This window comes from Malaya genurostris, chromosome 1 (genome assembly GCF_030247185.1).
Source record: "Malaya genurostris strain Urasoe2022 chromosome 1, Malgen_1.1, whole genome shotgun sequence".
Taxonomy (NCBI): domain Eukaryota; kingdom Metazoa; phylum Arthropoda; class Insecta; order Diptera; family Culicidae; genus Malaya; species Malaya genurostris.
Window position 1 is genome coordinate 141,509,679 of NC_080570.1, and position 12,669 is coordinate 141,522,347.

At 37.7% G+C, this 12,669-nt stretch overlaps 2 protein-coding genes across 6 annotated transcripts in view; both read left to right on the forward strand.

The window, feature by feature from the left end:
* Nucleotides 1-12,669, forward strand: part of LOC131425966 (cadherin-86C) — a 517,779-nt gene that overhangs the window by 263,349 nt on the left and 241,761 nt on the right. The window lies entirely within an intron of this gene.
* LOC131425969 (uncharacterized) overlaps nucleotides 4,449-12,669 on the forward strand; it is a 28,734-nt gene continuing 20,513 nt past the window's right edge. The window contains exon 1 of the mRNA XM_058588309.1: nucleotides 4,449-6,065. Within this exon, the coding sequence (XP_058444292.1) occupies nucleotides 4,853-6,065 (1,213 nt within the window). The 5' untranslated portion in view covers nucleotides 4,449-4,852. The remainder of the gene's footprint in view (nucleotides 6,066-12,669) is intronic.

Consider the following 12,669-nt stretch of genomic DNA (forward strand, 5'->3'; position numbering starts at 1 on the left):
GATACTATTATATTCTGAATATTTTTTGAAATTCAGTAATAAACGGTTCAATACTGAAAAGTTAGGATGATTTATAATAAATATAAGCTAAATTTGGTTTTCAATACAAGTCCACCATTTTCAGTACAGAAATTGTAGTTTTGTTTCTTACCTTTATTTTGTATATTTTTCCATTGTATTCTAATTGTTACATAAAGTAAGGAAAACTTCACATTATTATTCTATTTTCATTGTATACATACAACTTATCAATCACAAATACACAAAAAAAACACTGATTTTCAAAAAGGAAAACCTATTTGTTAGATCATAAAAAAAAGTTCAAATTAATATTGTATCCCAGTGTGATGGACCGTAAGCCGAAAAACCACTCAAGAATGCCAGTCAATTGGCTTTTTCGAAATTAATCTCCCTTCACATCTGTGCAATCGAAATGCTTTGATGAAAGTGTAAAACTTTAATTTTGGTTAGGCGAACAAAAATATAATCTTTATTCTACAAAAATAGGTGTAAAATCTTTGGATATCCACAAAATAATCAGCTCTTCTTCTTCTTCTTCATCACTTCTGGTGGCGTCACCTCACTTGAGATGACGCCGATTGATGGCACAGCGATTTAGCTATATTGCCAGTTAGCTTTCGTTTATAGTCCAATGAACTTTCTTTTCACTGGACTACAAGTGAAACCCTCGCTATGTGACAACGTGGAGTCACCGAAGTACGGATGAAAATCCTTTCTTTCTCGCGAAATACTCGAATTTTCACCGCACTAACACGATACGACGTGTTCACTCGTTGAGGGTTTCACCGGAAGTGATAATCAGCTCAATTCCGAAGATGAATTATAAAAAGTGCAACATTAACGAGAATTTGAAGGTTCTCGAGAAATCTGTTGATGGTGGCATCCCTGAATAAGAACGTCATCGTTACTCACGATGCATAAATGTACAGGTAACAAGATTTTTTTATTGCGTGTTAACATCGGAACTAGTACTACAGTTGCTTTAAGTTTCCCATAAAAAATCGTTTCTTACTGTCTGACTATGTCGGAATGCTATTGTTTTTTTTTTCGCTCTGATTATAAAAGCCAGAAAGAGTCTGAAAATTTGTGCGGGGTTGGGAAACGAACCCAGATGGGCTGAATGGCAGGCATCGGTTAAACCATCACGCTATGCTGATGGGCCCCAATGGTATAGTGATGGACGAGCGCTCACGAGCCGTTCATTTGAACCGACTCGTAGCAATGAGCGAACGAACTACGGCTCTTCAAAATTGAACCGCGGCTCTCAAGCAGAGTTGTCATTTTATAATCTGCGTTTCAACTTGGAAAATCTGTGTGCTTGTGTACGCTCAAATTTGATTGCGTTGTTGGTTAAACGATGATGTTTTCTAATGAAGCTGTCAAAAATACATAGGAACATTTATTCAGCAGTGAATTTTCAAAGAATTCTGTCGTAATAGGAGAAGAAAATAGATTTTTTTTTCCAAATAAAATTTCAACTAATTTATTTCAATATCTCGCTTCCTAGCACACGGACACCTCTAGTTGTGAAACACAATTTTAGATTGCCCATACCGCTCATGCATTTCCGTGGCTCTCACACTCACTCTCCCGAACCGCTTCTCCACATTGACGTTTATTGAAAAAGAGCCAATGAGCCGTTCAATTGAACCGGCTCTTACGAAAGAGCGTTCGGTTCAGAGCCGCTCATTGAAATGAGCCGTATTGCCCATCACTACAATGGCATGGTAAAGTAAATTTACCATTTTATTAATTTATAAATTACTTTTAAATGTTTATTATACAGATTAAATGTTTTTATTTTAAATATAAAAGATTTGACCAATACCATTGGCATATTGTCGCAAAACTAAAATGTAGATGCGCTGCTTGTTTAGAGATGATTCTTTCAGCAAGAGCTGTCAGATCGGTAGGAAAATTTCTAATTACTCCACTTTTTCAACGATTTCTTGTGAAAACGGGCAAATTCATTTGAAAAATCATAGTACAAGTTGAAGAAAAAGTTTTTACTCTGAGGTGGTTATGCTGATCATAATTTATTGTTCGAAAACTAACGTTTATTTAGAATGGAGCATTAGACTTTGTTGAATACCATTTTTCAAATGCTCGGAAATAACAAATATTGATATTGATATTCTTCTACACCGAGTTTACTTTTATTACTGATATCTATTCTTAGTATTGAATAAACGAAAAAATCGTTGTAAATCACTACTGTCGATATGAAAATTGTCGAAAGAACCCTCCTATTCTTGGTTCCCTGGTAATTCAGTTTTGCTGCACTGTTCCAGTTGACAAATTTACTTTGGCTATGCTGGTTTCGGATTCAGGTTCTGGAAGTAGTGGTTTGAAATTCCAAAACGAAACTCACCTGAATTTCTCAGAGATAAATTAACGGTTGATTTTAACCATGGTAGCGATGCTCATGTGCTTCATGCCATTCTGATTTGACTTAGTCCTCCAAAAGTATACTATGCCGATCCCAGGAATCTGACATTGTGATCTTTCCATCCCATTCAGACGCCCTTCGAGGCACTCGTGCTTTAATCTATTGTCGGGTAATCATTTTGTTCTCTGGTGTATAATAATGGATGCAGCCAAACATGTACTCGAAGTACGCTTGAGTTCGTCGTTCTAGCCCTAAATTCCGGGATCCAGAGGCAGTATGTCTTGCTCGCGCACTTTCTCTTTCCGGTCGTCCAGTATAATTGTATGTATATATTATTATTATTGTCATTTTTTTACCCCGGTTTCATTCTCCATTTTTAGTGGTTTGGACTCTGTTCCACTTCGTAGGACCTGTCGCTGAGTGCTTTATCGGCAGGCAGCCCCATAATATTTCTCAGGATCCCTCGCCTTTCCTCATTTAAAATATTGAACTCGTTGAATCATGTGAAATAACATTTCAATTAACTGAATACTGTTATATCAATGAAAAAACTACCCAACGCATTATATCATTGCACATTTACAACTTTAGTATGACATCGATAATGTAGAAGCACGTAAATTCAACATGCTTTAAAGCAGCGTGCAAAATATAATGATGCATTATCTTAAAACAGCTTTTTGTCATCCGATATATTGGCATTTTATGCTATATTTTATTGCAATCGGTAAAACAGAAGTAAAATGTATCACCGACATTCACTTACATAGCGCAGATAGCAGAAAATGTAGAGATTTATTTACAGAGAAGTGCGTATGAGCTACCGGACTACAAATGCATGTTACCGTGATCAACTCTAGAAAATGAGTATATTCTAAAAAAAAAATAAACAAAGCTAAATGTTCGATCCCAAAATACACATTACATGTGTGATGGAAAGTAAAATATGTGCCGTTCATTTTTTTTTTAAATTCGCATAACATATTTTATTTCCCAAATTCCAAATTATGTTTCAAGTTTTTCAATGAATTGCTTATGTTTCATAACATCTTTAGTTACAAGTCCTACATACATTACATAAACAAATATAAAGCAGACATACGACTTACTGGTTTTATATCTGTCTTGCGTGGATTCGCAGTGTTTATAAAAGGTTTGATTGTTATTTGGGATGCAATGATTAAATCGATAAAGAATCATGAATGCAATTAACATGCTATACACATATTATCTTTTAGGAGTCCCATAAGTGCCCATTTCCACGTTACATTTACTTTATAAAAGTTTTTAATGTTTTATGGCATTTATAGAGAGTCGGACGGAATTTATATAAGGTGAAATTTATGTAGCTATATAATGCGTTGTGGTAACTTGGGTGCACATCAACAGACAAATGTAGAACAGATTTTAAATCTTCGCGTTGAAATCTTCAAGCTCGAGTTTTATTTTCGACAGTTTCCAATTGTACGACAGCCTGTCATTTTAGAACTGTTATCCATCACAGCGTTGCGAATAACCCCTAAGAACCCACATTATCTTAAATACGGATTGAGTAATGCTTTCTTACTCGACTGCTCGTTTCTTGGTGCTCGATCAACCCGGTTTACAGTGACGTTATAAATGTCATCGAATTTTGACTCATTTTATTAATGTGTTAGTGTAAAAGTTAGGCGAAATACGCCATTTCAATACACTCCAGCTAGAGGAACGGATGATAGTGACTGAGGTAGGCATTCTTGTTAATTTCCAGCGAATTTCAACAGTTTATGCAGGAATTACAAGCAGAACTGATTAACCACTAGTTCTGTATATCCTGGAATCTTGAAGATTAAAATTTATACAGTCAGTTATTTAATTTTTTTTTTCATTTAGAAATAAACGGTAACGAATAAGAAGAAAACGAATTAACAATTCAGTCCGCATCTTCTCACTTAATTCTGACAGATTTCTGAATCAACCGGTTGGAGGCGAAATTCATTCAGAATCGGTTGTTGCACAGGATTTGGAATTTATTCGGAATTCATTATGATTTCCACATGGAATTCCAAATGATAATTTCTATAAATATAGGTAAACATTCACGCCTTCGTTGTTTGCCTTTTCGTCCAGGCCTCATTCTTCTGTGAGTAAACAATTGGAGCAAGGGAATCGGATATTTATGCTGACGGTAGCGACCTGCAAACTCATTAGCCGTTGTAACTGTGCTGAAGTTGAAAACAATCAGTTGACGAGTTATCGAGAGAATCAATTTTTGACTGCTTGCAAACTGTGTTCGAATCAGGATTTATTTCAGAAAGGTAAGTTTCACTCGAATTCGAGGATTTAGGATAGAATTTGTGAATTGGTTTCGATCAATGCTAAATAATCAAACATCAATCTACAAAGGCTTAACATTTGAAACAAAATTTTAAATTAAATTTCAGAGCCGAAAACTTTCTAGTAATGGACCCAATGCGGAACAACGAAGCGAATGAAACAAGGTCGGAATGCGTTCCCGATCTGAATAAACCAGGAGAAATGGAAGTGAATCCAATTTCGATGCGGATTGAAACAACTGCGAAGAGTCTTCATAGCCTGAGTCTGACCGATGATGGGAATGAGAATGAAACAAGTGTCTGTCGATCTTCCAATTTAACCTTAAAACAAGTGCGAAAATTTCGATCCTCGGTTGGCAACGAATTCATCAAGAAGAAAAAGCCAACCGGCGGGAAAATCAGTGAACTCAACTTTTCCGCCCGTTTTACAGTGGAAACCTTGGAAATAAAACTGCACAGTGAAGGCCGTCTGATGTTGGTCGATGATGATCTACTGGCGAGAGTGACGATCGAGGAACCGGAGCTGTTGGATGAAACGCGAGATTTTGAACAGGCGAAGCAAGTTCTTCTGCAGCAGATTCGGATTGAGGAAGTGTATTTCGACGAACTTCTTTCGGAACGGGATCACCTTCGGACGGAACTCATAAATACTCTCAAAGATGAGGGATCGAAATCGGCAATCGATCGTCACTTCGCAATGGACTGTATTCTATTGAGGAGAATTTTCGAACATGACGAGGGTTGCCAGCTGTCAGGATTTCAGTGTTTGTGTGAAAAAATTATGAAAAGTGGTTCGTTTTCCGTGCACTTCACCAACGCAGCAACCAAACTGTATGACGTAGAATGTGTTTTAAAAAGAAGGTGTGAACTTTTTCTATGCATTGCGACTCCACCGGAAGAGGATTTGTCAAAGTTGCTCGAAACTCTGAAGCAAATTCTGTCAACAGCAAGTGATGTCCATAGAAAGTGTTTACTGGAACATGCTCCAAAATATTTATCGGTTCATTTGGAAAAGGTTTCGCCCGAAAGAATCTTTTTAATCAGTGACAGTGACGTTGGTGTGCTTTCAGATGTGGGAGACGTTCTGGGAGGTGTAAATTTCCAAAAACCTTTGGAAAACTTGGCAAGTCGCTTCACTACCCAAGTGGATGGTTTTGATTTCAACAAATTTAGTCAAACGAAACCGTTTATCAATCCATCCGTTATTCTTCTCTGCAAAAGTTTCAAGGACCTCGTGGAAAAAATTGTCGAAGTCTCTAACACCGAACGTTCGGATTTTATTCAAATTGACGCCCAAACCGGTTGGCATCCAACAAACGGGATCACGTGGAAAATCGAGGGTAACTCAAGAAAGTGTTTGGAGCGTCAATATTTTTTTATTTTCAATCTTCTAAAGTATTTTGACCCTGGTTCAAACGCCCACTGTGAACCATTCGAATACGAACCGAGGCTTTTCGGATGTTTCGGAAACGATGATCTAGTGATTGATCGCAGTCAAACCATGCAGGAATCCTTCATTTGGTATTGTCTTTTCGATGACACACTTTCGTCGATTTTGCACAGAAACCAACTCACAGCTTATGAAAATGTTCTTGGAAAATATTTGGCTTTAATTCAAGAAGCAAACCTAGATCAGTTGGAATTCGTTCGAGTCGTGAGCCATGCTTTGTTGGACTTCATTGCTTGTACCGTTGAATCGGTGGAGAAGGACGAAGAAGGCAATTCGGTGGTCGACGGGAAAATACTGCAAAAGCAACTTCATTTACTAATGGCAGAAATTTCGTTTGACTCTCCGACTACGAATCGATTCAGCGAAATGGTTCGAATTTTTATAACATTTTGGAATTACAAGAGGAATATAATTGCAAAAATTCCTGCTAAAATTAATCTTCCAGCAATGAAAGAAATATCGGAAGAATTGCTCGATGTCGTTCTGTTGGCTTCAGAGAAAAATGTGGAAGGGGAACAGTTTCTGAGATTTTATCAAGCATATAACGCGTTTGTGCATCAACTTGATGCTGTGTCATTTGATTGGATTATCAGATCAATTCCCGGAGTTGAGATGCAAGGAATTATTCTATTCAAACTGATCGAGCCGATGACCAATGCAAAATTCCCGGGCACATTCCGTGTGATAGATCCGTTGAAGTTCAGTCAAATGCTAAAATTAGTTTATAACGATGCAGAGATTCCAAAACACCACAAGATTCTCATCGCAAAAACGTACTTATCTCTAATCTTGCAACAGTTGAATCGAAAGCAGTGGTCATCTGGACTAGAATTGTTTGAATCTGATCAGTTGACAGTCGCAACAACTTTGATATTGATGTTTCAAGAATGTATGCTGAGTTCGAAGAATATCCGAAAACAGCTGGAAAACGATTCCCCTGACAGATTTTTCACTACATATATTAAATCAATTGTTGAAATAGTCAATGAAAGTAAATCTACAAGCGATTTCATAATCGAAACCGATTTAAATTTGGCGTTTGTCGAATTTGATAAGTTTAATAGTTCTAATGATAAGAAAGCAATTCGCAAAGCATTCCATCAATATTCGGTACAGTTTCATCAATACATATCTTTGAAAGAAGAGAGCAGAATCTCTACAATAGCAGAGAAATTAAAAGCAACAAACATTCGTCATTTCAATTCTTGGGATGCTCAATTTAAACAGGTCGAACTCCCGAAAATCCTTGCTGGAATCGCAGCTTTGTGGTTTACTTCAACACCTAAAACGGTAGAATTTCCAAATTTGACAGAAGCTCACGGACTGCACGGTTCCCAGATTTTGTGCATTCTGAGGATGTTAGGCGTAGGCGATCCAAAAACGGGAGTGTCTAAGCATTTTTCGGAGATTCCTGCGGGAGAAGGCAAAACGTTGATTATCCGACTGATCGCCATTTTGTTGGCTTTGATGGGGCACTCAGTGCGTGTGATTTGCTGCAACGGATATCAAAAAGAAAAAAGTCGAGCTGATCTGAAGCGAGTTTTTGCAATTTTGGATGTCGAAAAAAGTATTAGCTATAGCACTCTTGAGGATTTTGATGGATCTGGTAGCTTGCTATTGAATGGCACACGTGTTCTTTCATCGAGATTCGCGGAGAATTCACCTGAACGAAAGATGACAGAATCCCTAGATAATTCCGTGCTTTTGATTGATGATACAAATGTGTTTGGGAGGTACTGCCCACAGTTGGTTATCATATTACCTGGACTCGATAAAATTCAAGTTAAAATATGGAATTTAACAATCAAATCAACTAAGGATACCGCTATCAAGAATTGCATATACAAGTATATTGAATCGTCTAAGTTCCCAGAAAAAAATAGATGGAAGACATTTTTGTCACTGCCAGGTGAATGTAAATGGATCTCAGAAGACAATAAGGAAATATCTTTCACAAATCGAAAATTGTTCGATACACATTTGGATGACATGATTCGCGATGCTGGAAGAGTGTACAAAAATTACGATAGGAAATGGGGCTGTAGTTATTATAAGACATTCCACTATTTAGCTAATGAGAAATCGCGAACTTCAACGAAAACCGGAGATAAAATTAATTATGGATTTTTGATGATGGAATTACATGAATCGAAATTCATCACAGCACTCAGCGACTTCCCTCTCGTTTTCGGGTTATTTCGAGAAAAGTTTCACAAAAATCAAATTAATTACTACGAAAAGTTTTGTGACATCAAGAAATGGACTAAAATGCCCTCGGTTTTCGGTTGCTCAAAACTTCAATTCGACAAGCAGGTAAACTTTTATTCGACGACCAATGAAAGTTCTTGGTTAGACAAAATTTTCAACAGCGCTCGCAAGGTTGTCGATTCCCATCGTTCGGTTATAATAATTTACGAATGGAAAGATGAAATGAAACGTTTTGAAAACAACAACGGGAAGCATTTCACTCGGATTAACCTTCTGTACAAAAATACACCCAATGAAGAGAAGCAACGGATTATTGATGAGATCGGTGGTGCAGGAATTGTGACCCTGGTAGAGCCGGAAATGGCTCCAGGACTTGACTACAAATCCAGTGAGACCGTAGAAAGAAACGGGGGAGTGCACGTGATTCAAGCATTTTTCTCTGACTACGATACCATTGAGGAGAACCAGATCAAGGGACTGACTGCCAGGCACGGGAACCAAGGAAGCTACGAAATAATTATGTGGAGTGACACTAATTCGTACGATGAATTGAATGAACTAAGAGAAAGAAGGGTTCAGAACAAATTAAAATACCTACCAAGTGCTCACTCTAAACTAACTGAACAAAAAAAGGTTTTGCGAACATTTGTGAATACGTTCAAGTTTTAAATGAACGGATTTTGTTACATTAAAAAAATATTTATAAAGCGAATACATACCGAGCAAGGAAAACCACTTCACCTTAGAATCAATGCATGAAAAATCGACGTCATCCATCGAGTACAGAAGTAATATTGAAAATAAAGTTGAAAATGTTCCGGGGATTTGAAGCAATTTAAATCACGAATGTAAAAAAAAGAGTTTTTCTTTGTAAAGCCCATACGTCCCAAATAAGTCCAGTAAACTTCTTATTGAAAAAATCAAACATTGTCAAAATTATATTATTTCGAAGAAATTTCCAGTCAATTCAAAATTCATTCTCTTTTACTTGCTTTTACTTCCTTGCTCACATGGAAAGGCTATGCAATCACTGTGCAAATCGACTTTTGAACCAAGGCCAGGAGACTCATAGTGTGCTATACCATTCTACTCAGCTCGACGAGATCGGAAAATGTATGTGTGTGTGTGTGTGTAGGAAATATTGTCACTCACTTTTCTAGGAGATGGCTAAACAGAATGTCATCACCATGAGAGTCTGTAATTAAATGAACCATTGATAGTTCCTGAATATGCTGAATTTTATCCAAGTCCGACTGTTGGTACATTTTTTGTCGTGAATACGACTTACTTTACTATGGGGTGCCTTTTCAAAATTAGCCATATGGAAGAATGGGCAGAACTTAATCGCGAATATCTCGACTTGTATTAATGGTAGCAACATAATTCTTTCACCATTTCATCAAAAATATGATCAGGAATTCAGGATAATATTTTGAACAGTGTGCGATAACCACAAACAACTCAAAAATTAAGTTTTCTTAAAATTTGAAAACAACGCGGAAAACTTTTTACTTTCGCTTGGGTTTTTCGCGCAAGGACGACGATTTTGAGATAGTCAGGCACATATCTTCAACTGAATGCGTATAAAAGGGGAACCGTGGTCGAAAATCGATCATTTCTTTTCGTGCGTTCGATGGAAGCAGACGTCGTGGGAGTGGAATCATCAACCAGCAGCGAGAGAGAATGCACCTTCTGCGTGGTTAATAAAAACCTCAAACGCTCAGGTCGCATCTCTCATTCGCTTGCTGGCCATCGAGGCGCGAGGACCAGCCAGCAGCAGCAGCGAGAGTTAAACTTTCCACCAGCAGCGAGAGAGAATGCACCTTCTGCGTGGTTAATAAAAAGGCGGGTGGGTAATGTCAGAGACATAACTGGATGTCGTGAATACGAAAACAACTGACATGTTCCTTAACACTTCCGAATATCAATTGTATGAATTATGCACGCATTCCCCTTTTTCACATTTTTCGCAAAAACAAAGAAAGCTTCACTTGATCTCGATTACTGTGAATTTCACACAGCGAAAAGTGCACAAATCTAAGCAAACTGTTCTTGATTTGCAGTAAACTGAGGATATTTCCCTTCGATTTGCAAACAACAAATCCTAATAGTTCTTTAGAAAACTTTTAGAGCCATTAGAACGGCTGATCTTGTGCAATGCTCTCCACCGTTGTTTTTTTCCCAATGCTAATGACTGGCAGCTGTGACGTAATCGCTCTTGTCGAAAGCGAAACTAGCTGTGCAGACGACACAAAACACATCTGCTCGCAGGGGCGATAGAATCCAAACTGATTGAATTTTTGTTAAGAGATTTCCTTTTATGTGATTTCGTTTGTAGCTTTTTCACTAATGGGTGGTCCTAACGGCTATAAAAATAGCCGCATACAGAATTTTATTGTCGATTATTTCATTTCGGATTTGCATAATTTATTGAAAGAAACTATCAATATGCTGTAGGGATTCGTTTCTAGCATTCACAAGGACCAAATTGAGGAACTCACTGCGATATTCACCACTTTTCGGAACATTTTTCCCGAACGATTTGTTGTACAGCAGCAGATATTTTGTTCTCTTCCTTAGAACGCGTTCTGATTGGCTGGTGTTGACATGGAGCAAATGAGACAGGTTTTTCAATAGTGTACTATTGAAATAGTTCAATGCTTTTGCTATACACGTTTAAATTGAAAAATTTCGATTCTATTGGTAGTTAGATTATATAAATCCTTTCACAGATCACTGAGCTATGAGCTTTAAAAATACGAGAAAGGCAAACGCGCCTTATGAATTATCCTCTTTGAAACTCGTTTATACCAAACATTTCAGAAAAGTTTAATTTTGAATTATTTGAGACTATGTCACAAAACTGAAAATTTTATCATAAAATTGTGATCATATTTTCATGTCGGCATGTCGCAAGAATTATGTTGATTCATTAGATACAACAATAGATATTCACGATCAAAAACTTATCACTTTCTCAGAGGGTAAATTTTAAAGCGGCAGCCCATAGTAAAGTAAGTCGTATTCACGACAAAAATGGGTTGTATAGAGGTACAGTAAAGTAAATTCCGCATAATTCTTTAGGAGTATTATTATGGTTTTAAGAAGAACCGAATAGAAGTCTGGAATAGAGAACTGGACCCTGAGTTCAAGACTTAAATTTAGATCCAATAACAGACTCAGAATCCAGTTTCAGTCGCTGCTGGTTCTCGCCTTGGTGGCCAGCAAGCGAATGAGAGATGCGACCTGAGCGTTTGAGGTTTTTATTAACCACGCAGAAGGTGCATTCTCTCTCGCTGCTGGTGGAAAGTTTAACTCCCGCTGCTGCTGCTGGCTGGTCCTCGCGCCTCGATGGCCAGCAAGCGAATGAGAGATGCGACCTGAGCGTTTGAGGTTTTTATTAACCACGCAGCAAAAGCATTGAACTATTTCAATAGTACACTATTGAAAAACCTGTCTCATTTGCTCCATGTCAACACCAGCCAATCAGAACGCGTTCTAAGGAAGAGAACAAAATATCTGCTGCTGTACAACAAATCGTTCGGGAAAAATGTTCCGAAAAGTGGTGAATATCGCAGTGAGTTCCTCAATTTGGTCCTTGTGAATGCTAGAAACGAATCCCTACAGCATATTGATAGTTTCTTTCAATAAATTATGCAAATCCGAAATGAAATAATCGACAATAAAATTCTGTATGCGGCTATTTTTATAGCCGTTAGGACCACCCATTAGTGAAAAAGCTACAAACGAAATCACATAAAAGGAAATCTCTTAACAAAAATTCAATCAGTTTGGATTCTATCGCCCCTGCGAGCAGATGTGTTTTGTGTCGTCTGCACAGCTAGTTTCGCTTTCGACAAGAGCGATTACGTCACAGCTGCCAGTCATTAGCATTGGGAAAAAAACAACGGTGGAGAGCATTGCACAAGATCAGCCGTTCTAATGGCTCTAAAAGTTTTCTAAAGAACTATTAGGATTTGTTGTTTGCAAATCGAAGGGAAATATCCTCAGTTTACTGCAAATCAAGAACAGTTTGCTTAGATTTGTGCACTTTTCGCTGTGTGAAATTCACAGTAATCGAGATCAAGTGAAGCTTTCTTTGTTTTTGCGAAAAATGTGAAAAAGGGGAATGCGTGCATAATTCATACAATTGATATTCGGAAGTGTTAAGGAACATGTCAGTTGTTTTCGTATTCACGACATCCAGTTATGTCTCTGACATTACCCACCCGCCTTTTTATTAACCACGCAGAAGGTGCATTCTCTCTCGCTGCTGGTGGAAAGTT